The 27,692-nt window shown below is 41.2% G+C and overlaps 1 protein-coding gene across 1 annotated transcript in view; it reads right to left on the bottom strand.

Moving 5' to 3' along the window:
• MYH15 (myosin heavy chain 15) overlaps positions 1-27,692 on the bottom strand; it is a 132,316-nt gene that overhangs the window by 90,224 nt on the left and 14,400 nt on the right. Inside the window, exons 7-12 of the mRNA XM_070242846.1 lie at positions 26,366-26,458; positions 24,138-24,201; positions 23,952-24,047; positions 15,436-15,539; positions 14,038-14,176; positions 3,627-3,745 (exon numbers count right to left, since the gene is read on the bottom strand). Of these exons, the coding sequence (XP_070098947.1) occupies positions 3,627-3,745; positions 14,038-14,176; positions 15,436-15,539; positions 23,952-24,047; positions 24,138-24,201; positions 26,366-26,458 (615 nt within the window). The remainder of the gene's footprint in view (positions 1-3,626; positions 3,746-14,037; positions 14,177-15,435; positions 15,540-23,951; positions 24,048-24,137; positions 24,202-26,365; positions 26,459-27,692) is intronic.

Raw genomic sequence — 27,692 nt, 5'->3', positions numbered from 1 at the left:
ATGCGAAGTGGCTGCTGTAGTAGCAGGTTTCTGACAGACTCCCAGTAGGAGTGAATTTCAGCTGGACATTCTCCAAGCCTGGAAGTATAATGTGCTCCAACCACTTAACATTTAAAATCGGCCTATAGCATCCATCCTTCGGCTGCCCAGGAGAGAGACCGCAGCAGGAGCCAGTTGGTGTCTGGTGGTGATTTAGTTATGAGTCATCCACTCTCTGATCAGTTATCTCGAGTCATTTCCACAGCAATCCATAAGCCGGATGGCATCACAGTTTTTTATTCTCGGCGTCAAGAGCACACCCGCACAAATAAAGCACCAGGAATGATTTTAGTCCTCTAAAGCACCAAGGAAATCACTCGCTGTCCACAGCAGTCACTTTGAAACTTTAAAAAGAACATGACTAACTTGCTCACCCCCTTGTACTTCCCTAAATACTTGAGAATTGGGAGTGGGAGAGAAACCGTGTGGCCAGGGGTAGGGAGGAGTGAAAAACACAGGAAGAAAGCCTGAAGATGTAGGCAGAGGCAGAAATAGAGGGCAGGCTGTCTGCTGCATGAATGAATGAAACCAAGCCAATAAACTGCCCACTAATTCATCATCCTAATCATTTTCTGTCCAATGAAGGAGGAATGCAGCATCTAAACCTACACATTCACTTTTCAGGGACTAAGTAGACCTGTGTCTTAGCTCACAGAAGGTTTTGATTACCAAGCAGAAATAGTACATAAGAGAAAAAACAAAAACAAACAAAGAAGTGGAATCAAAGAACCATAGTTTTAATCACTTTGATTCCTGCCTTTCGCAGCTATAAAATAACAATATTAAAATATGCATATCTCAGGGTTGTTGGGAGAGATGCAGCGAGACCAAGGATGTAAATATACATCGCACAACATTTGGCAGTTAGTATCTAGTAAATGTTAGCTCTCCTTTTCCCATCCTCCTCCCACTTTTATCACTTCCTCATCCTCACTCCAGTATTTACTCGCTATGTTACTTTGAGTCATGAATCTTTGTAAGGTTCACTGTCTTTAAGTATAAAATGGAAATATAAATAAGAGCAATTTTTCAGGCTTGCTGCTCAATTGCATGAGATATCCATACAGAGCACTTAGCATGCCACCCATAGTAAGTACTCAATGACTACACATTATTATTATTATTAATCTTTTTAAATTAAAATAAATTTCTAAAAAGCATAGTTAGAACTTTCATGGAACCATAAAAAACTAGACCTGAAGAACCTCAGTCTTGATAACCATGTAGAGTGGCTCTCAACATGGGGTGGTACCTCCCCCAGAGGAGGAGTGCCTTTGGAAGGAGGGAGGGCATCTTCCGGTTGTCATAATGACTGAGGATGCTACTGGCATTTAGGGAGCAGGGATGCAAAATCTCCTACAATGTGCAGGACACTCTCTAACATGAAGAAGTGTTTTATTTAGGTGCCAATCACCCCTCCAGTGAGACACACAAAGAAATTCAACCTCTTCATTGGGATGCTCAGAGAGATGAAGGTATTTGACTGAGGTCCCAGAGTTAGTTAGCATTAGAGCTAGAACTAAATTTTGTATAGAGTGTTAACACTGCAAGAATTTTTGCCATCTTTTGCAATTGTCATCAACAGAGCATATACATCTCTATTCTTAGCAATGGCAATTGTCTCTATAAAGTCATTAAAATTCCTATGAAAAGAAAAGCCTTACAGTGTGCTTTCTTACTACATCTCCAGGAAAGGGAGGAACAGACAGAGAGAGAGGGAGAGAGGTTGGAGGACGAGGGGTTTTTTTTCTTTTAATGTTGAATAATAATATATTAGCTTGCTTCGCTGGTTCTATTATAGTAAAGGCTGGCATGGTAACTCAGTCCCAGAGAACACAGGATTAAAGAGGAGAAGGTTTGATTTCAGTCCTCTTATGGGCTCATTAGTTTTATACAGAGAAAGTCCTTGTTCTGTAATCATAGCATGTCATGCATGCATGTGGTGGTGAATGTCTTAAAAAGCAAGAAACTACCAAATACATCTAACCTCACTACCAAGAAACAGCTCAAATACCTGTCCTGCTGATCACGGTTCAAGTTCAGCTCGATTTAGTTCATTTTAACATTTATGGAGTACCTACAGCTTGCAGGGCACTGTGCTAAGTGCCGAGGGTGCTAAGATAAATTAGACACAGTCCCCGCCTCGAGGAGCTCAGATTACCAGGGAGGACCAACACTGTAAGGAAGTTCTTTCGGTACAGTTGGCATTATGGTGGAAGCAGAGTTAATGATTTATAGAGGGTAAGCTCAACCAGGACATTGATTTTGATTACTTATTGAAATGTTTTAAGTAACATAGTCACATCAGATACCTTGATGTGCCAAAGGAAATAGAGTTTATTGTAGTCAAAATAACTGTCTTCCACCACACATTCGTACATTTGTCTGTCTCTTTTTCGGATTCAGGATGCATATAGAGGAAGACTAAATATCGCCTGAAGACTCGCTGTGCGTCCTCTGGAATGTTGCTTATGTTTCCTGACTCAGTTTCCTCCACTGGAAAGACAGATGATAAGTATTGCTGCCCTGCTTACCTCTGGGTACTGTTGTAAGAATGGAAGGAGGTGATATCTATGAATACTTTGCACATATTGTATGTGATGTTAGCATTTTCTCTCTCCAGAAAGACTGCATGCCTCAGCTCCCTGTAGCTACGGGGATAATCTGACTAACTCTCACTGATAGACTATTAGTGCAAGCGATAGCACCTCTAGTTCCAGCAGCTAAGGTGGGTGCACCTGCTCCACAAGTTATCTTCTCCCCTCGTGCAGCAGCAGTTTGGGAGGCTGTGTCCTCCAGGTGGGCTAACTACAGAAGGGAACAAGGCTGTCCAGTCTGTACTGGGCTTGGTGTGAGAAGAATTAAATGTTTATTTTGTTGTCCCTGAGATTCTAGTGTGTATGTGCCACTGCAGCACAGCCTCTCTCATACTGACTAACACATCTTACAGATGCAAATTACTATTACTTTGAAATGCACTAGCATGCTTAGATGGGCTCAGTACCCAGCAGCCTGGGAATATTTATTCAGATCAGCAGTCCTCAGAGCACTTGCTATCCTACCATGAAGACATTCTCCTGGATGCCGAGCAAAGCTATGTGACCTTCCATTTCTCATCTCTGTTCTCAGTCCCCCTCCCTTCAAATACTAGCTTCAGTGTGTTCTGAGACCCATTCTCAACTAATGTGTTACTCTAAAAAGTCAATATTCTAAATAGGCAAAGAATGCAAATTTGCCAATTTTATTCACATCAGGAACCGTTAGCTTTGACAGCTTTTTAGCTGGACAACAAAGACGTTGATCACAAGCAAAGGGCTTGCCTGCATCTGCAAAAAGACTTGTTACCTAAGGGAAACTGTCAAAATGTTATGTTTCAGACCAGAAAGACTCTTAACACAAGGGCATTTGCTGTGGGATGTATCACAAATGAAAACATTTGGAATACTCATCATAGTAGCCTTTTTTTTGCTTTTTTTATAGAAGCTCTTGTTGCAGATATCATCAGAAGTTGAAAAATATACAAGTACAATATGTATACAATTATTACAAGATCACAGAATCATAATACTCTTGAAATATCACCTTACCTGCTTTACATTTTGACCTCTAGTGACATATTCATTACCAACTTTGATTCTAGGCTGGATCAAGCCCTTCACCAACTCAGAGGAGTTAATGCCCATGAGGAAAGCAGCTTTGTCAGCACCTGGTCAGAAGAAAGGAAGGAGGGAAAGGGGGAAAGGGGGAAAGGGGAGGGGAGGGAGGAGGAGCGAGAGGGGAGAGAAAAACACTGTTAAAATTCATTCCATTATAGCCAAATAGACTACCCAGCAGACTGAAGGATGTGTGTTTAGACTGATACAGTAAGGTAGATTGTAGTTTTGAAATAAATGCCTGAATTCTAAATGTTTAAAAGACTTTATTTCTTGGAAACGCAAATCAAAACCACAATGAAATGCCACTTCACACCCACTACAATGGCTATAATCAAAAAGACAGACAATAGCAACTGTTGGCAAAGATGTGGAGAAATTGGAACCCTTATACATTCCTGGTAGGAATGTAACATACATTGCTGGTACAGCCACTATGGAAAACAATTTGGCAGCTACTCAAAAGTTAAACACAGAGTTACTATAGGACACAGAAATTCCACTCCTAGGCATATACCCAATAGAAATGAAAACATGCTCACACAAAAACGTTGCACACAAATGTTCCTAGTAGCATCATTCGTAATGGTCAAAAAGTGGAAAAAATACAAATGTCCATCAACTGATGAATGGATAAACAAAATGTGGTATATAAACACAACGGAATATTATTCAGCCATAAAAAGGAGTGAAATACTGATGTATGCTACAACATGGATGAAACTTGAAACCATTATGCTAAATGAAAGGAGCCAGACACAAAAGGCCACGTGTTGTATGATTCCATTTATATGAACTGTCCAGAATAGGCAAATCTATAGGGACAGAAAGTAGATTTGTGGTTGCCAGGGGCTGGGTAGAGAAAGGAATGGGGAGTAACTACTACCGGGTACAGGATTTCTTTTTGGAGTAATGAAATGTTCTGGAATTAGATAGTGCAGATGGTTACACAACATTGTGAATACACTAAAACTCACTGAATTGTATGCTTTAAAAGGATTAATTTTACGGTATGTGAATTACAGTTCAAATTAAAAAAGAATCTATTTCTTGATACTGGCCCTCTTCTAAAAAGAAACATTTATTTAAAGGACATGGAAAATCTCATCTTTATTATTTGCCTATTTTTACCTTCTATGTATATACTTGTGGACTCTTTCAACGAACAGAGACTTCGGCCACATAGTTTGATAATTCAAGACAATGACCAACCAACAGAAGCCAGAATGCTGGCCCAGTACCTATCAAAAACCTTTCCTCCTCCTGTGAAGTCTCTGCTTGTTCCATAGTGCCCTCTGCTGTCCAACAAGAATACTTGCAACCCACACAATTGTATCAAACAGTGCTTCCATCTTCTGAGGAAAGAAGGCGAGAAGAATGAGTGTTATCAGAAGGAAAAGGAAATAGGTGTGCATCACATCGTGTGCTAAAACATTACAAGGACAAAAGAAATGCCACAGGCAAAAAGTTACAAGAACATCCCACATTGTAGATTTCTTCAGTTATCAAACAAAAGAAATATTTCACTCATCTGAAACTTCTCTGCTATGTCTTCCATTTTAAATGAATCCTGAGACATCCTAGTATAGCTGATGCAGTCACTCTGTAAAATAATGTCTAGTAATAGAAGGAAATGCAGTTTTTCCTTCCTTTGCCAAGCAGAAGTCCAAAATTTCCTGAGCAATAACCACAAACAGAGAATAAAGTAAAAACCAAACTCAATTAGAGAGCTACATGTCATTTGTACTCATGATAGCCATTTCCTTTTTGTGGGCCTTTAAAATTTTCAGAAAGCCTTAAAAAGCTTGTTACGTTTGCTTTTCTTGTTAACTAAAATCAATATATATTATACACACATTTCCGCAAGCTACACACCTACTCTAGGTCAGCGATAATGGCCTGGGTACTCAGCTGCTATGAAACCCTCCAAAATTCAAAGCTTGTTTGGGAAAATAAATGGAAAAGTCAAAAATAGAGCAGAGGTATGCCTGCTAAGAGTGCCGAGTTTGGAGACAAAAACCTCATTACTACAAGTTGAGAATCTAGTGGGTCAGAACCACAGACTTTTTGACCTGGAAAGGACTTTAGAGGGCACCTAACCCAGACTGAAAATATTTAAAAGAAAGAGAGAAATGTAACATGCCTGATGAAGCTGAGTGGAGATGGCTAGCAACCAACAATGTGAAAAAGGAACAATTCCACGGGATCTGTCCAGGAAAAAAAGACAGGAGTGGGTTTTCTAAGCTTTGAAATCATGCGGACGGACAATACAGGTAATAATAGTCTCAAAGTCATACATCCTTTTTCCAATGTTAAGAAGAGTCCTTGAAGTCTATTTTTATCCATGAACAAAGGAAACCCATATCCTCTGTGCAATACCCCACTTTCAGCTCTAAGAGAAGCAGCATCCAACTTTACGGAATTATTTCTCACCCACTCCAGAGACATCCAAGTACCGACAGACAGGACTAGTATGCCTTGGATGTATCCCACAGGTGTATATTATACATTACATGTGTTCTCCATCTTTTTTTGGAAAGAAAACAATAGTGGTTATCATGTTCCAAAAAATAAATTACTTCATTTGCACTAAAAGTTTATAATTTTACAACAAAGATGAAAATAGTTTAAATCTATGAATAAATGTCCATCAGGCCTTCAGGAGATGCTACTGTGAATAAGTAATGTCTGCAGACACGTTTTCATCCTGTGACCTGATGTGTTCCCAAAAGAGGCTTTATGAAATTCCCATCAATATACATCATTCCCTCAGGACTTTGTGAACAAAGCTATGGATTTGAACTGAGCTGTGTGATCTTATCTGGGAGAGGTAACATGTAGCCAGAGAAGAGGTTCTCAAATGTTAGTGTGGATGAGAATAGCCTGGAAAGCTAATAAAGGCACAACGGACTGGGCTTGCTGACAGAGGTTAGGGTCTGGGCCTATATTCATCATGTTCCCCAGGAGATTCTGATACACATGAAGGTTTGAGAACAAACCTTATTGTTTGTTCGTTATATAAAGATCTTATATAAAACCTCACATAAAGAAGAGACCTTATTACAGTGGTCCTCAACCTTGGCCACACACTGGGGTACCCTGGCATGTTGTAAAAGCAAACACTGATGTCAGCATCCATCCCCAGAGCTTGGTTTTCTTTGGTCTGTGTGAGGCCTGAGCCTCCAAAATTTAAAAGCTCCTCGGGTGAATCTGAAGTACAGCCAAGTTTGAGAACTACCCTTTGGAGAACGGTACCCAGGTTTCATAAGTACATTGTGAAGTCAAGAAGATGGAGACAACAAGGTCTGACCTCACCTGAGAACAGGCAAGGAAAAAAGGAGTGCAAGAAAAACCAAAGACAGTCCTTTCGAACTTTAGAATTCTATCCCAGTTCAGTCCCATCTGTAAATAACCAGATATAAAGAAAGGAAAAAAATTCAGTTTTGTCAATCCACAATCCGGCTAATCTGAAAGAGGGGTTATGACAATGACATTCAATTAGTCTTTTAGGTGGGGTTAGAATATGATTTTCGAGCTGTGCATATTTTGTTAATTTATTGAACAAAGTTTACTGAGCACTTGCTGTGTGCAAGGGCTGGTGCTAGATTCTGTGGTAAGAAGACAGATTAAACAAGAAGAATCCTGGGCATCAAGGAGTTTATGATCCACGATAGTAAATAAAGCACAGGGAAAACATCAGGTCAGTAAACACTGCATGAGAGACAAAGAAATCGAGCATTAGGGAAGTCTGAAATAGGGAGAGATCCCTTCTGGACTGAATGACCAGGGAGGCTCCAGAAAAGAAACAGCATTTGATCTGAGCCTTGATGGATGAGAAGTGGTTTGATAGGCAAACATGGGAAACAGAAGTGCATGATGCAAAGGCACAGAGGCGGAAGAGAGTGGCGATGGGCAGACAAGACAGATTGGACCACGCAGTCAGGGACCGAGTGATAAACTGAGAGAAGCAAGTGGTTTCTGCTCACAGAAGACATCTGATGTCACTATAAGGTATTAGTTAAAGAATGGGGAAATGTTAAAAGGAGCTTTGGGCAGAGAAATGGCAAAATTAGAGTCAGGCTTCTGAACAGCAAACTTTGTGGAAGTATTCAAGACAGACCAGAGTGGAAAGAGTACAGACAAAGTGAACCCATTGCAAGACACCCAAGTGCAAGGTGCCTACAGTCTAAACTCGTAACAGGAAAGGGAAAGGAGAGGCTGAGAAACATGACTGAGAGGTTCCAGCCTGAGAGCAGTGAGAGGAGCAGCAGCGTGAATACGAGGAGTAAAGTCAACAGAAATCACTTGAGGAAGAAGATGATACACTGAGCTTAGCCACGCAGAGTTTAGGGCACCAGGAACACGCCATAGAGGGGGAGAAATGTGGGGGTGGAACTCCAGAAAGAGGTAAAAGTGAGGATGCCCCCTCAGGTTTGGGTGTCCTCCCCTTTCCATCCTCTTCTCCATCTGTCCAGCCCTTCAATTCCTTCCTAAATGATTAACTGGGAAAAAATGGTTGAAGCTTAATATATTAAGAGCCCTTAGAAATCAATAAAAAAAAAAAAAAACAGTACCTCCATTTTAAAAATGGGCTAAGTATAGAAATAAAAATCCAAAAGAAAGAAAAAATACAAACAGGTAATAACATACAAAAAAATTAACTTTATTAATACTTAAATGTAAAACAAAACCTAGCTAATTGGCAAGAGAAAAATGATCACTGCTAATACTGGTGAAGTTAATGAGAAAGTCACACTCATATGCTACTGATGGGAATGTAAATTGTAAAATATAGGACAATTCAAGAGAAAAAATTACTTCCAGAAGTTCATTCTAAAAAAATAATATAAATATACAACTATGTACAGGGGGGCTTTGGGGAGAAAAAGGAAAAAAAAATTAAAAAAAATAAATAAATAAAAATTAAAATTAAAAAAAATAATATATATATTTTTGAATCTATAAGGATATTTATCAAAACTTTGCCCATGATAGCAAAAATCTAGAAAAAAATTCAGTATTCAATAATAAGAGATATTTAAGTTAATTATGGTACATCCATAAACTGGAATTTTTTGTGGCCGTCTACAAGGATATTGCAGAAAAGATGAAAGACGTTCACATATAATATAGTGAAAAAATCTAAATGAAACAAGACAAAGAGTGGAATCACGTATTTTTTTATTTTAAAAAGTTACCTGTGCATAATCAGCTAGAAAAAGACATAAAAGATTCATCCTGTAGTGTTAACAATGATCGTTCCTGAGTAGGTAGGATTCATTTAACAAATAAGTATCTCCTACTATGTGCCAGGCACTGTTTTAAAACCTAGAAAAACAGCTGTAAACACACCAAATTAGGTCCCTGCTCTTACGGAGTCTACATCTGATGGGGATTGGGGGGTAGGACGGTCAATAAAAAAATAGCTGAATGAATGACACGAAGAAAAATTTTCAGGGTAAGGGGATGGATGTGATGGGAGTGATGGGAAAGTGGTGGGGGTGGTCAGGGAAGGCTTTTCTGATAAGGTAACATCCAAGAAGTTACCTCTATAAAGTGAGGGAGTAAGCCATGAGGATGCCCAGGAAAAGAGAGCTCCACATAGAAAGAGGAGTCAGGGAAAACATCCAGCAAGAGGAGTGCTGTCATGCTCCCAGAAGAGCCAAGAGACCAGTGGGGCTGAGTGGAGGGGATGGAGAGAAGGGGAAATGATGGGTGAATGTTCTGTACCCAATCCCTGTGGCAGGGGTCAGGGGTGAAGTCCACAGCAAGCAATTCTGCCACCCCAGCTGGGCATCCTACAGTTCAACTCAGTTCTGACTCTATCTACCTGGGATAGCATCAGATTTCACAGGTTAAGAGATCAGCCCTGCAATACTGCAGCCCCAGCCCCACCCCCCACTTAGAAGCCAATCACAAGCCCACGTTGTCACTTGGGCTACCGACCAACCAGCTATAGATCAGAGGTTCTGACAACCCCCTCCTCGAGTTCAATTAACTTGTGAGAGGCTCACAGAACTGAGAGAAACATTTTACTAACTAGATCAACAGTTCGTTATAAAAGGATATAACTCAGGAACAGCCAGATGGAAGTGATGCCAAGGGAAAGGCATGAGGAAGGGGCACCAGGCTTCCAAGCCCTCTCCGGGAACACCACTCTCCCTAAGTCTTCACGTGTTCACCAAGCCAGGAGTTCTCCCAACCCTGTCCTTTGGGGTTTTTATGCAGCTTCATTACATAGGCCTGGTTGATTAAATCTCTGCTCCCTCTCCTCTCCCAGGGCTTCAGCAGCCCAGGGTTTGCCGGTATGGATCCCAGGCACTGACCTACGCACCGCTCATCAAGCCATGCTGCAGGAGGCATCCCACATATAAAGCAGAGGAAGATGGGCATGAATGTCAGCTCAAGGCTAATCCTCCTCAAAAAAAGCCAAAAAACACCTTTATTGCTCTCACTTCTTAGGATATTCCAAGGGTTTTAGGAGCTCTCTCCCAGCAACCGGAGAAACATCAAATATAAATTTTTTATTATAAATCACAATATCACAGTAGGAGATGGGATTAGAGAGAGATTTGGAGAGGTATCAAAGAGGACAAGGAGGCTGTGATGAGGACTGGGGACGTATTTTGAGTTCAGATGGTGAGTCTAGAGCAGAAGAGAAAACATGGACTGACACACTATGAAAGGATGACCGCGGGCTGCCACGTGCAGCACTATCGGTAACGGGACACGGGTGGAGACAAGGAGACCAGTAAGGAGGCTGTGGCAACAATCTGGTAAGAAACGGTGGCTCGGACTGAGTGGTGGCAGTGGGCGTGGTCCTGGTGAGTAGTTGTGAGGTTTCATATGTTTAAAGGTAGACACAACAAGAAAGAGAGGAGTTCAGGATGACTCTAAGATCTCAGTCAGGGCAACTGGGAGAATCCAACTGACATTTATTAAGAAGACTGAGAAATGAAGAGCTGGTGGCAGGGGCAGGGTGAGATGAAGAGCTCGATTCTATACATGGTGAGTTTGAAATAATCACCTAAGAAATGAGCAGAGGAAAGACTCAAGGATTGAGGCCAGCAGCCCCATAGCAGTTAGAAGTAAGGAAAACAAGGACACTCCATCAAAGAATCTGAGAAGGAACCACGAGCAAGACTGGATGAGATTATGTGCCTCATTTGTTCATCTATGTTTTCTGATTTTTTAATAAGTATGCCTCATTTTTCTAATAAAAATAATTCTTCAAAAAACTTTGTTTCAAAAGATGGAAAAAGCAAGAAAATAATGACAAAAACAAAATAAAGCAGCAAAATAAGATGCCATAAAAGTGTATATTAATATGTATGAATCACAAGATGTTTACAGGATCTTCAGATAACACTCCCTCACTTCATTCCCGTCTGTGCTCGTGTCCTCTTCTCTGAGGGAACTTCTGACCACTTCATCTACAAAAAACCCCTAACTCCTATTACTCTTTAATCTTTTACTCTGCTTTTTTTAAATTATAATTTCATGCATATTTGTCTGTTTATATATTTATTGTCTCCACCACATTAGACAGGCAGAACAGGGACGATACCATACTCACAGGTAAATCCACAGCATCAATAATAGTCCCAGCACAGGCACATATTGACCTCAAAAACTACTTGCCAAAAAAATAACAAATGTTGGAGAAGGTGTGGAGAAAAGGGAACCTTCAGACACTGCTGGTGGGAATGCAAACTGGTGCAGCCACTATGGAAAACAATATGAATATTTCTCAAAAAATTAAAAATAGAAATACCATACGACCCAACTATCCCATTACTGGGTATTTATTCAAAGAACTTGAAATCAACAATTCAAAGAGGCTTCTGCACTCCTGTGTTCATTGCAGCATTATTCACAATAGCCAAGATGTGGGAGCAACCCAAGTGCCCATCGACTGATGAATGGATAAAAAAGATATGGTGTATATATATACAACAGAATACTACTCAGCCATAAAAAAGACAAAATCATCCCATTTGCAACAACATGGATGGACTTGAGGGTATTATGTTAAGCAAAATAAGCCAGCTAGAGAAAGACAAATACCATATGATTTCACTCATACATAGAAGATAAACAAACACATGTATAAAGAGGACAGATTAGTGGCTACCAGAGGGGAAGGGGGTGTGGGGCGAGCCAAAAGGGTAAAGGGGCACATATGTATGGTGACAGATTAAAAACTAGACTATTTGGGGTGAGCAAGATGCAGTCTATATAGAAAATTATATATAATAATGTATACCTGAAATTATACAATAAACCAATTATAAACCAATGTGACCTCAATAAAATAATTGAAAAATAAATTAAAAATAAAATAAAAGGTGAAAAATTACTTGTTGAATAATGAAAACAAAAAAACCCAATTCAAAAATGGACAAAGGACCAGAATAGATATTTCTCCAAACAAGATATACAAATGGCCAATACGCCCATGAAAAGATACTCAACATCACTAATCATTAGGGAAATGCAAATCAAAACCAAAATGAGATACCATCTCATACCCACTAGGATGGCTATTATCAAAAAACCCCAGAAAACAACAAATATTGGTGAAGATATGGAAAAATTGGAAACCTTGTACATTGCTGTTGGGAATGTAAAATGGGGCAGCCACTGTGGAAAATAGTATGGTATTTCCTCAAAAACTTAAGCCTAGAATTACCATTTAACGCAGCAATTTCACTCCTGGCACATAAACAAAAGATTTGAAAGCAGGGACTTGAGCAGATATTTGGACACCAACGTTCAGAGCAGCATCATTCACAGCAGTGAAAAGTGGAAGCAACACAAGTATCCATAAACGGATGAATGGATAAACCAAATGTGGAATAGATACACAATGGAATATTATTCAGCCTTAAATAGGAATGAAATTCTGATACATACTATATCATGGATGAATCTTGAAGACATTGCGGTAAGTGAAATAAGCCAGTCACAAAAGGACAAATATTGTGTGATTCCATTTACGTGAGGTACTGATACCAGCCCTGATATCCATTTCCCTACATTAAACCCAGCATACATGGGGTTAAAACAAAAGCACTCATTCCCTGCTTACTCCCTGGCTCCAGAATCTGCTATCTGCGGTGGAGACAAATGACCAAGGACAACCACCTGGATTCATTATCTCCTCCTCCTCTCTGCAAGGAGTCTCAAGGCCAAACAGGCTGGTAGAAAAGCTCCGACCAGCCAGACTGTATGCTCCCCCTCCCCTACCTAAAACCCCAGATAAAAACCCTTGCTTTTAGCTTTTTGGGGAATTTGGGATTTCAGTGTTAGCTGCCCATTCTTCTTGCTCAGTGCTTTGCAATAATAAAACTCCTACTTTCTTCCATGACACTCGATGTCAGAGATTGGCTTGCTGTGCAGCGTGTGAGAGAACTGATTTCAGGTTCAATGTCAGTTCCTAGAGTAGTCAGATTCAGAGAGACAGAAAGTAGGATACTGCTGTCAGGGGTGAGGAAAGGGGGTGATAGGGAGTGATTGCTCAATAGGTACAGAGTCTCAGTGTGGGATGTTGGAAAAGTTCTGGAAGTGAATAGTGGTGATGTTTGCACACCACTGTGAAGGTACTTAATGCTACTGACCTGTACACTTAAAAATGGTTAAAATGGTAAATTTTATGTTACGTATATTTTACCACAATTGAAAACATAAAATTAAAAAAATCATTGGTTGAAATATTCAAATGAATGGGTTTTTCTTTTTGTTTCAGTTGCCAGGAATTTTAACATTAAAGGAAATAATTATATTAACTATGCTTCCTTCATTTCATAATTGTGATTTTCTATTTTAATAATCGTTCTAGACAGATCATTTCTTGTAAAATGCCTCAAATCTTTTTGGTAAGCAGGCAAGACTATAGATTTTTTTGAAGGTGAATAAAAAACACATTTTTGTTGTGGTCTCAACCCAGTAGAAACTCCACCTTTGGAATTCTAACCATGTTTGTTCTCATCTCCATTACGTCACTGAATCCATCTGATGGTACATTGCTCCCTTCTTGGTTTTTCTCAACAGCCTGTGTGCCGAAGGCAGGCTATGTCTTGGTCAATCCTGCATCACCCAAGTTTAGCAAATTTACTGACATCGTCAATAATTAATTAAGCACTGCTTATTCTGAGATAAAGGATTCCACATCAAAATGGAGGTTGAGAGAAGAATTTTGAGGAACAGCAATCAAGGGAGATCGCTGATTAATTTCAACATTTTCCTAAAACCAAGGGGCGAGGTCAACTGCAAGGAAAAGGGCCGCAGGCCCGGGTGAGGGATTTGAACAGAGTACACGCCACATCGTCACAGGGATTCTTACTTTCCGTGCCATCTGCTTCCACCTGCTCTGCTCTGAGTTTCTGTTTGAATTTCATGTTTCCTAAGTGCATGATGGCTCCAGCGAGTTTATAGGATCCATACTTCTCATCAGGAAGGAAGCCCATGACGTCCATGGCTTGCTGTAGAAAGAGAAACAGATGGTCGTGTCTTCATTTGCCTAATGGCTGCAGTAAGCATCTCACCCCGCTGTGTGTCACACCCCCCCTAGACTCATCCGGCTGTGGGCTGCTGAAGGGCAAGGAGCCACAGCCCTGAGTGGGGCAGCTCTGTTCAAGGCAATGCAAATCGCCCCTGTAGGCACTTGGGCCCTTGCAGTGTGCTTAGCCCTGTACGAGAGAATTAGGAAGGCACAAGACGTGGCTTGTTTAATTTCCAGTAGTTTTAGAACTTTCCTTCGATGCCCTGCTCCCTTCCTCTCCCTTCCAGCAACAGATCATTAACTGGCTACGTGAGGTAAATTATCTTCCTTTCATGGTTACAGCAGAAAGTAGCACCATATCTGATGGGCTGCTTATTTCTGGCATCCCATATGTTCTCCCAACTTTATTCCAGAGCACATACATTTCAAAGACTGGCAAAAGGAACTGTTTAAGAAAAGAAAAACCGTGTCACCAAAGAACCGCATCCTAAGGAGCCACTGCACATGGTAAGATGTGTGTTCTCACACACTCCAGAGGGTGGAAATTGATGCAATCTTTCGAGTAGTTAATTTAGAATATGTATCAAGACACTATAAAAAATTCATGATCCTTTCCTAGTAATTTCACTTTTAGGAATCGAGCATAAGGTGAATCTGATACATAGAAAAAGAATTTACCTACAAAGATATTCACCTCAGTAGAAAAGAAAAAAAGCTTTGAATCTAACAATAGGAGAATGGTTAAATAAACTACAGAACAAGTGATTGATAAAATATTAAGTATTCATTTAAATGTTTATGAAGAGTTGTACTAGCATTGAAAATGCTTATAAGGTTAATGGAAAAAGCAAACTCTATATACCAAATTGTGGATGCAGTATGATTATGAGCTTTTATTTAAAAAAGCATACACCAAAACAACTATATAGCAGCAACCCTAAATAGAAAAAGGAATAAAGACTGTAAAGATATGTGCCAAATAAAAACAGTGGTTGCCATTGAGTTGAAACATCTTCCTACTTTTCTAAATGTTCCAAAGTTACTACACTGACAACGCGCACTGTTGCAATAAATGTCAGCTTTTGGACAGAAGCCCTGGAGCCACTCCTTCCACCCTCCACCCGCAGGGGAAGGAACGTCACTTCTCCAGGACCCTTCGGAAGAAAGGAGACCTAAGATGCTTTCTTTCATTTCTCATTGCCGTTACCAGTCTTTGCTTTGATAACCAACAAGCCTTACATCTGTGACCAGAAATTCTTCAGCATCGTCCAAGCTGTCCACAGCAACTACTCCGTGAGAGCAGAAGGGAAAGTCATAGGGATTCTCAGACACCAGGAGCATGTCTGCGGAGGGAAAACCATCAGTTAAACAGCTTAGAGAAATCCACGAGGCTTTAGAAAAGAATTGACCAATATTCACAGTTTACTCTTACAGGGTATAGCATACTTGTAAACAAGCCAAAATCAAATCCATATTCTACACCCAAACCTCTGCAATCAATTTTTGCCCTCTATTAACTTGTCAGTCCTGTGTTAATGCCTCCCAAGAGAAAACCAGGCAGCCCAGATCTGAAAGCAGATTCAATTGCAGCAGCTTGAACTGGTGTGAAAAAAAAACAGATAATGTGTGTGGGCCAAACTTTGAAAACAGGAATTTGGCCTAGATACGTGGTTGAGGGCTGGAGGACAAAAAATGTTTTGGAAAATGGTAAGTCTAAGAGGCCTGAGCTTCAAAAGCTAGTTCGGAAGCAGGCAGGCCCTGGGGTCGGCACCCAGGGAACATCAGCAGTGTAATCCTGTCACATCACGTCCACCCTATTAGGAGGCTGACTCCGTCTTTCGAGGGCCCCATATATCAGCTTCTGTGCTCAACGCTGCACCTCTGATATGTCTCATACGCCTGACGTGATTCACTTAGCCGGAAACATAACACAGGCTGAAGCCCAGGTAGGCTGTGGGGAGCACAGCAGTCACTGACTCGGCCGAATCACATTAACCTCTTCCTGCCTAACACTCGCTCCCAGGGGAGTGCCTTTGAGCCGATCTGATTTTTCGTTTATCACTCAACAAGTGAAGCTTTGTTACCCTGAACCCAAATCTCAGAAACAAAGAAATTAGGCTGCGTGAATATTCACAGCAGCTCTATTTGGAAACAACCCAAAAGTCCATCAACAGTTAACAAACTGTTGCCTATCTATACAGTGGGTTATTACTCAGCAAACAAAGGAGCGATCTGCGAATCCACGCTATGACATGGAAGAATCTCAAAAGAATTCTGCTGAGTGAAATAAGCCAGACCAAAAAGAGTATACACTATATGAATTCATTTTAAAAAATTCTAGAAAGTGCAATCTAATCTGGAGTGACAGAAGGCATATTATTGGTTGCCTGGGGACTGGGTGGTGGGGAGGCCTTGAAGGAAGACGAAGAGGTAGGAGGGAAGGATTCTAAAAGATCTTGAGAAAACTTCTGCACCGACACATGCATTATCTTGATTGTGGTGGTGGTTTCACCTCATGAATACACATGCCAGTGCTTACACTTATGTCAATAATACTTCAATAAAACTATTTTATGAAAGCTAAGACGTAAAAAGAAATTGAGCTAACCCAAAGGAATCAGGCTGAAGGCAAGTACACCATATATATTTTTTAATAGAAATATAACCCATAACAATTTTTCAAAGTATTTACTTGAATGATGATTCAAATTCCCTTAAATGTCAACACTTTGCAGGAATCTCCTTATGTTCTTCCTCATGCCTCACTTTATACCAACTAATATTTGTTGAGATCAAACAATGTGCCAGGCATTATTTAAGTTTTAGAGATACATTAGTGAAAAGAAGTCCTGCTTCTGCCCTCATAAAGCTTATATTGTAACAGGAGGAGACGCAAGTAAAAGAATTAGTAAAAGAGATGAAAATATGTGGCACATAAGATGGTAATAAGCACCAAGGAGAAAAATAAAAGCAGGGAAAGGGAATAAAAAGTATTGCAGATGCAGAGTTGCAGTTTTAAGAGGGTAATCATGGAAGGCCTCCATCAGGTGACATTTGAGTAAAGACCTGAAAGAGTCGAGGAAGAGAACCATGGAGATAATTAGGGGAGGAATGTTCTAGAAAGGGGAAAGTGCCAGTGTGAAGGCCCTGAGGCAGGAGCTTGCCTGGCATTTTGACTGGCTAAGGTGGGTCAAAGAAGGAGCAAGTTAAGAAAGTGGTGAGTAGGAGGTCATGAGGTCAGAGAGGCATCAAGAGGTCAGGTCATAGCGCCTCATAGGCCATCATAAAGATTTGGGCATTTACGTTCTTTGTGAGACAGGAAGCCATTGGAGGTTTTTGAGCTGAGGAGTGACATCACCTGGTTTTTTTTTAGTTTACCACGGCTGCTAGGTTAAAGACAGAGGGGCAAGTGGAAGCAGGAACACCACGCAGGAGACGGTAGAGTAATCCAGATGGTGGTATTTCACCAGGGTAGTGACAATAGAGATGGTGAGAATTGGCCAGATCTTGCATTTTGAAAGTAGAGTCAATAGGATTTGCTGATGGAACAAGTGAGAATAAGGTGGGAGAAAGAGACAGTCAGGATAACTCCAAGGGCTTGTGCCCAGGCAAGTGGAAGGATGGAGCTACCTCAGTGGACCTGGGAGGCACTGTGGTAGCAGCAGGTCTGGGGGGTGGAGTTCAGGACATCAAATTCGAGATGCCTATGAATGAACTATGAATACATGCTACAACCTGGAAGAATCTCAAAATAATCATGCTGCACGACATAAGCCAGACAAAAAAGAATATACGTATACTGTCTGATTCTGTCTTACAAAATTCTAGAAAAATTTTTTTCTTTCAAATTATTTTCTTTTTGTGTAAGCTAAAAGGAAATTTACACACTGACATCTCAAAAGACCTTGCGCACGCACATTAACCTTGTTAGAGGTTCTTATACATGACTCTCTTTTTTCCATAGGAATTTCCCCAAACATTTAAAACCCATAGTTTTTACTCTGTGAATAGCATAAATCATAGCAATCTATGATTATGTCAGCTTACACTGTGCAAAATCCTCAAAAAAATAGTGGTACAATAGAACAAAAAAAATCAATAACAAGTAAATTTCATTGTAAGACATTCATATAATTTGGTTCTTCTCCAAACCCAGTGGAGATATGAAAGAGTCAGTTAGCTATGAGTCTGGAATACTGGAGAGAAGTCTGGACTCCTGGTCAAACTTTGGAAGTCAACAGATAGAAGGGATCTTTGAAACTGCCAGTCTAGATGAGGTCACCACAAGATAGACCCAAGGACTGAGCCCTAGGGCACTCTAAAGTCATGGACTGGAGAAAGAGAGGAACCCACAAAGAAACACCCAGAGATTTAGGAGGGAAACAAGGAAGGGAGGTATACTGGAAGCCAAGGGGAGAGAGTTTCAAGGAGGAGGGAGTAATCAGCGTTGTCAACTACTGCCATGGTTCTCAAGGTCAAGAACATGCCTATACATTCTTCTTCAAGGTTCATTCATGGCTTTATTGGCGACGCTAAAATCTACATTTATTTTCTGAGCTCCAGACCTAGATTTCTAACTTCCCATTAGACATTTCAATGTGGACGGCCATATGTAGCTCAAACCAATGCTACCAAAATTGACTCTATGATGTTTTCCACGTCTTCCCTGAAGCTCCTCCTCTTCTGCAGTTCCTCATGCCAGTGAGCGTCACCACCCTACCCAGGCCAGACACCTGGTGCTATGACCATCCTGTCCGTCACCTCCTTCACAGCTCAAATACAGACATCATCTCCACGTCTTTCAAATCAAAGCATTTACTCAATCTTTCTTCTCTACGATAGGTATATGCTACAGGAGGAGGTAGGATATAAAAATACATGGTGCTTTCCCTCACAGGAGCTAGGGGAGCACACTAATCAGTGCAGGAAACGCTGGGTGTTTTTAGGGTGGGGGCGGGTTTCAGTTGGCTGACTCATTCAAAAAAAACTACTTTCCAATATTGTTCTGCAAAGAATTACCTTTCAGATCATTCTAACTGGTGACCTTTTAGATACTTTGTATTTTATTCTCATGTCTATGATGTCATTTTTGATCATTTTCGCCCTGGTTACAATGATCAAAGGTGCTGAATTTGACACTATTTTCTCTATGTGGACTACAGGAAAATAGAAACCCAGAAAGGCTCCCTACTTGCCCAGGATTAAATTAACGATAAATTGGATTTAGAAGACAGTCTCTAGTATTTCTGTTAGACTACGCCGCCCGCCTACTCAAACTGTGTCTGTAACCATGATGGGATCCCATTTCCTCCGTTGTGCTAGATAGAAGGAGGGCCTTGCTTCCATCCAAGCAGGCTCAACAATTAGACAAACACTGAGACAGAGCAGGGGGGCAGAACACCATGTGTCTGAGGTCTAGGGGATAAGAAGAGGAAGGGGCCAAGATTCAGGAGGGGGCTGGTAGTAAGGCAGAATGGTGGGCCAAGTGCTGTATATGCACTTCTCCCTCAGCACCTCCCTGCTCCCATTTGCACTGTTTCTAGAAGTCATTAAGTACACCTAACGGACTTTTCTTCTATCTCCTTACAACTAGAAATATGGCTGAGGCCCTGGCCTATCCGTTTGCAGGAACAGCTGCACTCAGTGCTAAGTGGTGGCTCCAAAGGATGTACAGATGAAATGCATGTGTGTGTTTGAGGAACTCTGCAAGGCCTTCAGCCTAAAACATCTTCCCCTCTGGGACTCATCAACATTTATTTTCAAGGAGGAATGAATTTTAATTGGGTTGAGGCTTGAGGTTATCTTGGAGGAGTATCACGTAAACAGGGGTTCCTTTATTTAATTAATCCCATTTCTACCAAGAGCAAGAGCCCTAAGAGAATGAAAAAAAAAGTGAATGCATTTTTAGGAGACACTATTAGGGCCAGAGAGACAGTCCAGGCCAGTAAAGGCCCACATAGAATATTCTTGACTGGCTATGAGCACACAGAGGATGGGGGGGAGCTTGTCAGGAGGGGTGGGGGTGGATAGCATAGAGAGGAGTAATGAGAGGACGCTAAAGGTAAAAGCCAATTGCTTCACAATTTCAAAGAGAGAGGTGTCAACCTTCATGCAGGTTCATTTCTAGAGCCCACTCTCCAGTAGGAGATGCAAAGAGCCCATTAAGATTGACTATTTTATCATTCAAGGCTTTATTTTACATGTAATCCTAACATTAAAGTTACTTTCTGCATGGCTGAATGTTCTCCAAGACTCAGCTGTATTCACTATGAAAAGGAGCAAAGCTGAGATTGGGCCCAAAATCTTTAGGATCACAAATAAAGCTCTGTAGCTAGTGCCTCTAGGTCACATCACCCATCATTACCTGTTCCTCAGTGCTGCCATGTACAGCTGAAGAGGTTGCACACTGCCCAACTCCAGAGAGAATCATTCACATGGTCTACAGTTTGAATAGCACTCTCTGGAGTTAGGAAGTACACGGTCTGCACAATCATACACACGTCTTGTGTCCCCTTATACTAGTGGGGGAAAAGGGAGTAAAGATATGAGACTAGATCAAGAGAGACCTAATGGGTAAAGTGGGTACAACTGAATATGCTCCAGAATAGGAGGCCCAGTTGCTGACCATTTCTTTCCCCAGAGGAATTCAGGCCACCAGTAGACAGATAGACTTGGCGGCCACCACTGTGCATTGCTGTCACAACCCTTATGGAATACTCAGGACGCTAGGCAAAGCGTTAAGGATTCCGAGAGACAAGGACAGAGTTCCTGACCTCTCTTTCTGGAGTTTAAGAATTAGCTGAATAGCAATAATGGGTGCAAAAAGTAAGTAGAAAGAACAGAAAGTCAATGAAAATGAGAGGAAAAGGAAGATATATGCAGGACTAAACTGTACAGATGTCATTAATAACCAAAGGATTTTGAAGGATTCATATAGCACAGGAAGTGGGGAAGAGAGGAAGTGGGTTTTAGCCACGCCTGGAAAAAGGGGCAGCCTTAACTGAAAGGGGAGGGGAGAAGGGATGCTCAGGCCATGTAGAGGCTAGGTGGGGGCTGGCTCTGGGGCAACACGTCACCCCATTTCCTCAGCTCCTTCAGCGGGTAGACAGCCTCTCAGCTATGATGTCCAGACTTGATCCTTTTGTAGGATGGACAGATGCTCGTAGTTTTGGAAATTTGGACATAGCCCTCATATTGCTAAGATGTGCCCTCTTGTATAGCTCCTCAGGCCCCTCTGAAGCTCTTCTTCAGCAAACAGGAATAGAAAGAGTTGCAAATTTTAAAATGTCACGAAGAATGACAATTGGCGCGGATGACCAGTGGACTGACAATACCCAGTTTTGACCACCAGATGTCAGTCTTCGCACGGTAATCAATCTCAGCAGCCCCAAGACTCAAGGAGCTAAAAGGAGTCAGGACAAGCATGCATTGTCCCCAGCGGCCCAGAGACTTCAGACGGCTCCCTTAGTAAAGAGATGCTCCCCCAAATCCTGCAGTCACTGCTGGTACCCACACGGGACCCTGTGTCAGATGGCCTGCACAGCGTAGAAATTTGTGTCCAGCAGGTCAGATCTGGCAGGGTCAATGAAAAGAAGATCAAAACATTCTATTCCAGGTTTAGGCGGAGGGAAGGGAGGAAGAACAGCTGATTCTTACATTTCACCAATTCCACCCATGGCAAAAATAACTGTCCAGTTTGCAGAACTTTCCCCATCTGGTGAGGGCACTTCGGAGTTGGAGACCACGCACTCAAGACACCAAGCATAATGGGCTGGAGGATTGTTCCCCATCACTTTGCTCCCCTGGATCTTCACTGTCACCCCACATCCCCTCCTCTGGAAGCACTGTTGTCCTCATTGGCTGACTTTATATGCAATAGCTTTGAAATCCAATCAGCTAATCATTCTCCCCTTCCAATGACTTCCCAGAGCACTTCACACAAGTGCTCTTACGTGAGACTGCCATGGCCCACAGGGTGCTGCGTGGTCAGGCCCCTGTGTATCTCCCCCTACGCTGTCCTTTCCACTCCACCACCTGCAATGGCCATTTTGCTATTTCAAAAATAAACCCAATGCCTTCCTGCCTCAGGGCCTTTGCACTCACTGCCCCTCCTCCTGGAACTTTATTCCTGGAAATCTTTGTCTACTTGCTTCCTCTCTCATTCAGGTGTCTGCAAAAATATTACCTTCTCAGACAGAGAGATCTTGCCTGACCTGACCATTCTATCTAAAATATAACCACTCACAGGGCTGGCCCTGTGGCAGAGTGGTTAAGTTCTCGCGCTCCGCTGCAGGTGGCCCAGTGTTTCGTTGGTTCAAATCCTGGGCGTGGACATGGCACTGCTCATCAAACCATGCTGAGGCAGCGTCCCACATGCCACAACTAGAAAGACCCACAACGAAGAATATACAACTATGTACCGGGGGGCTTTGGGGAGAAAAAGGAAAAAAATAAAAATCTTTAAAAAATAAAAAATAAAAATAAATAAAAATAAAATATAACCACTCACTAATCTACCAAACCCCAGTTCACTCTATCCCCTCATCCTATTTTTCTTTGTAGAACTACCATTCTCTGAAATCACGTATTTCTTTGTTGCCTTGTTTGCTACCTGCCTTCCCGAGCAGAATGTAAGCTCACAAGGGCAGGAGCTTGTTTGTCTCTTTACACCTCTATTCCCCATGTTTAAAAAACAGTGCCTGGTGCACACATCACTGTCCCACAATAAATATGCGTTGAATGAATACATGAAATGCATTCTACTACCCAACAAGTTGCATTTCTATTTCTGTTCATGGCACTACCTTTTTCCTAGTCAAATAAAAAAACTTGGGAGTATTTTTGACTCATCACCGTCCGTCATTCCTACATTCAGTCATTGCCAAGACCTGACTGTTCTTCCGTGAATGCACCCCCTTTTTCCCCAATTCCCACGGACACTACCTTAGACTTGTCATCTCATACTGGGACTATTGCAATCACTTCCCTCTAGTATTTGTGCACCCAGTCCACCCTGCCCATCACACTAGCTTAACTGTCACTGCCCTTAACAAACCAAGACCTCCCATTACCCCACCCCACCCCATAACACACAGACACACACACACACACACACACATACGTGTGCACACCCTCCCAACTCCCTGAGTTCAGAAACCATCAGAACAAAATCTACATTGTTCCTTTATGCCAATCCTTCCTCCAGCCAACCTGGTCTCTCTGTTCCCTGATCTTGCCTTGCCTTTCCCTGCCATTGTGTACACTGTTCCTCCTACCAGAAATACCCTCCACTCATTTCTCTGCTTAAATTCCTTTCCCATTCTTCATATCCCAACCCAAATGCTCTCTTCTTTATAAAACCCCCATTGACCACTTCACACCATGGTGATACCTCCCACCTTTGGCCTCTTGTCTATAACACCCCTGGTTCTAATCATTTAAGGCCTTAAATGATCTAATACTTTTTACACACACACACACACACACACACACACACAGATTCATTTAACTCTGCTGAGTATCCTACCCACCTTCAAACACTACCAAATTGGAAAAAAGTGTTACTATTTATTCTCTATCCATATAAAATTATAGAACACTCATTCTATAATGGATTTAATTCCTGACATTTTAGGACAAATACACTGAGTTCTCTGGGGCCCAAGAGGCTGAGTAAACAGCACTCTTCCAGCCCCGATAATTGGACTCCTGTCTCTTGTTTGGAACAACCCTTAGCTGTAAAGTAATACACTTACCATGAAGTTCTTTTTTTCCAGACAGAATTTGATAGAATATGTGGTAGTTTCTCTCTCCAGGCTGCTGAAAAATCACCCGGGATTTTTCAAGCAAATCTGCATGATGAGAAATGGATAAAGATCCATATTTAGGTGTTCTTGCAAAACTTACAAGAAAAGTAATCAGCTAGGACAATGACTACTTACAGACATCAATGTCGGCAGATGACAGCTTGCCTCTGGCACCAAAGTACATCCTGATGAATTTGCCCTAAGTGGGCACAGAACAGAGTCGGCTACTCAAACACGCTAAACAGTTGAAATGGCTTCATTATACACATTAATCCCAAAGCGACTACTTCTCCAAGAGTTAAAAAAAATGCAACACGGGTCTAAGGTGGCACCAGTTAATGGATGTTGGGAGGCAGCCAGAATGGTCATCAGGACTGGTAGTCATCCTGGATTCCAGTCTCAGAGCTGCCAATTACTAGCTGAGTACTGGTGTGTGCATTAGTGGATCTCTCTGGCTTCAGTGAAATGAGAAAAAATAGAATCTGCTTAGTGTAGTCTTTCATTCATTCAACAAACGTTTGTTGAGGATCTACCATGATCCAGGAGAGCTGCTGGGCACTGAAGATACCACATCAGAAAAATAGGTGTGGTCCCAACTCTTGTTTCTAGATGTAAGCAGCAAATGCAACAGCTCTAATGTTTTGAAATCAAAAGAAAAGCCAGTTATGCAGGATTTTGGTGAGTTAAGAGAAAGGGGGCATACAACTCAGTCTGAGAGGTAGACAGGCACCAGGTACCATATCATGTAAGCCACATGGGCCACAGGAAGGAGGAGGGTTTTAGTTCATGTGTGCTCCGGAGACCCTGGGAGGTTTCAAGGAGAGGAGCGACACGATCTAATTTATGTTTCAAAACTCCACTTTGACATAAATGATAGATGGGGCTCCCTTCCTTCCTTCTCAATGAGAACCTATAAGACAGGATCTAGTGGGGCAGAAAGGCTGCCCAGAGGTGACAGAGCCACTGGAACACCATATGCAGCCAAGGTGGCTGTCCAGGGGCAGCTAGAGCCTACGAGATGAGGATGTTGGTACAGCGGGGGAGGCAGCCCGGCGGAGGTCGGCCCATGGGCGGAAGGAGGGAGAGCAGACCAGCAGCCTGGTGCGAAATGGAGTGGCTGCATACGGGCGGATTGAGCCATTAAGTGAAAAAACGTAGGATAATGGAAGCCACACACACAAACATGCACATGTATATGTAAACATATAGACATGCACACGTGTGCACACAGATTTGTACACGTATATGTATACACATGTATACATATATGTATACATACATACATAATGTTAATTGAAAGACTTTAACCCAGATTTTTTCTGGACTCTATTTCCTCTCTTTCCCTCCTCCCACTCATCCATCTTTGTTTATTTTGCTTCTCCACTTCTTTCTTTCCCTCTATTTCAATTGCTTCCTTTCCTTATTTATCTTTCTTTCTACTTGTTGTTCTTTTCTATCTTCCTTTCTTTTATTCTTTCATCTTTCTTGTTCTCCCTCTCTTTCTTTTTCCCTCTCTTCTTTTTTCAGCTTTTTTTCTTTCATATTTCAGCAGAAAATCCCTTCACATTCTAACAAATCCCAAATCCAGCAGTCATTTCACAAACCAGGATGAGCGCCTGCTCTGCAGGCGTACTTGCAGGCAGATGTAAGTGCCTGTGGGGCAGCTCCAACAGCCAAATCAGCATGAGACTGCTATTTAAGTATGCCCAGAGGCTCAAACAGGAAGCTTTCTGCAAATTTCCTTGCAAATTATATAGTGGCTCCCTGCCACTCACTCGGCATCAAATGGATTTGTGAAACTAACAAATCCAAATTCTTCCTCTATTAATGGGACTGCTAGTTATCAAAAGCTACTTTAAAAAATACTTTAACCCAATGAAAAAAATCCCCAGTGAAAAATATGCAAGGGTAGAGGGGCCATAGGCAAGAGTAGAAACAATAATTATAGTAAGTGGATTAGGAAGGGCTTCCTAAATTGACTTGTTATAAGGAGTATAGGAAATTATGAAAAAGAAAGTACTTTCAAATCTGCAAAATGTAATAAAATATATAAACATTATTAAACTTTGCTGGGTGAGCTTCCCTACTGAGAGTGCAGAGAAATTTGAAACTAAGATAAATAATTTCTTCCTGAAATGGGCCAAATAAATAGAAGATTCGCAGGTACATATTTATATATAGTTTTAAATGTCTTAATGATGAAGCTGGTAAATTTTTTGAGTAATCTAACAATATAATAAACTTGAATCAAAGCCCTTGTTTGATGTTCTAGAAAATTTTTTTGAGACCTATGTGCATAGATATGAATTTTACCATTTGTTTAAAAATTAAAGACTCATATACTGCTCAATCATATTACTTACAAAACGAGAGGAATTGTCATTTCTCAGGGTTTTGGCATTTCCAAACGCTTCCAAGATAGGATTCACTTGCATGAGTAGATCTTCTGAAGTCCCCTGAGATCCAGGTAAGAGAAGAACAGTTGATGAAGTTGTCAGAATTCTGTAATGGGGCAAACCCTCCATGCCCAGGCCAAACCTCACTCTTCCTTTGACAACCAGTAGCCAAAAGCTGCTTCGATTTTAGTTATAAAATGTTATTTTGGAATGGGAACTCAGAAAAATACATGGATGAGAGACTGACGTAATCTCCAACATCCATATGAATATATGTGGGAATTCAATTATTTGCAATACTCTCTTTGGGGTGGCATTGGCCTGCGTAGGAAAAGAAAATGAATATTTCCCAAAATAAACAGCAACAACAAAAGTCTACTTCCAAACTTCACTCCATATATTCTCCCTCAATGTTCATCTCCTCTTCCCATCTAATCCTTGCATCTGGAAATTTATCCTAAGACAATACAGCAGAGTTTTGGCATTATGAAATTGTATTCCTGCATAATCTAGAGGTCCATACCAAGCAGCAACTTGTAGTGGTATTGGTCTTGAACTTGAATCATGTTTGCTCAGACTGATGGGGCAAAGCAAGTCATCTGCACAGAACAGGTCTGAAAAACCACTCGGCACCCACATTGCAACATGGCTTTGTCGTTTTTCCACTCAGCCTTAAAGCCCCATGTCATTGGGGGAATTATATAGTATATGTTATTCAAGAATTTATTATTTACAAATTATCTCCCTTCTAAGTTTTATGGGTCTACTGTCCTTTAAATAGGTAAAAGGGTTATAGGAGTAACGATTTTCATAGAAGTGTTACATATTATGCATTGTGTTATATATTATCATAAAGCTTAATGGCTAAACCAAACAAACAAACACACTCCAAACAACTGAAAATGAACACAAGAATGAAGTAGCATCTAGTGTATAATAGAGTTCAATGAGACCTAAAGAAATCAACCAAATTCAGGAATGTGGTGGTTGGAAAAGAAAGTTTCCATGGTTTGAAAACTGGACCAGATTGCTATTTTGATATACTTCTCACTTTGCAAAAATGGCAGGAAACATCCAGGCTCAAATTGAAAAAGGAAAATAACAATGTCAGACATAGAAGGATGAGAGGCTCTAACAGCTCGAAAACTCGTTGGCTTTGAGTTCCACTCAGCATTATCCAATTTTATTTTGCATGTCAACTCTCATGGTCTAGTTATTCTCAATTATTATGAAATCCATCGACCTGTTAATGGAGCTAAACAAAGTAAGCTAAATTAAAAATAGCCAAGGGTAA

Source organism: Equus caballus, chromosome 19 (genome assembly GCF_041296265.1).
Source record: "Equus caballus isolate H_3958 breed thoroughbred chromosome 19, TB-T2T, whole genome shotgun sequence".
Lineage (NCBI taxonomy): Eukaryota > Metazoa > Chordata > Mammalia > Perissodactyla > Equidae > Equus > Equus caballus.
Note: the sequence above shows the minus strand (reverse complement) of the source record. Positions and strands in the feature narration are given on the sequence as shown.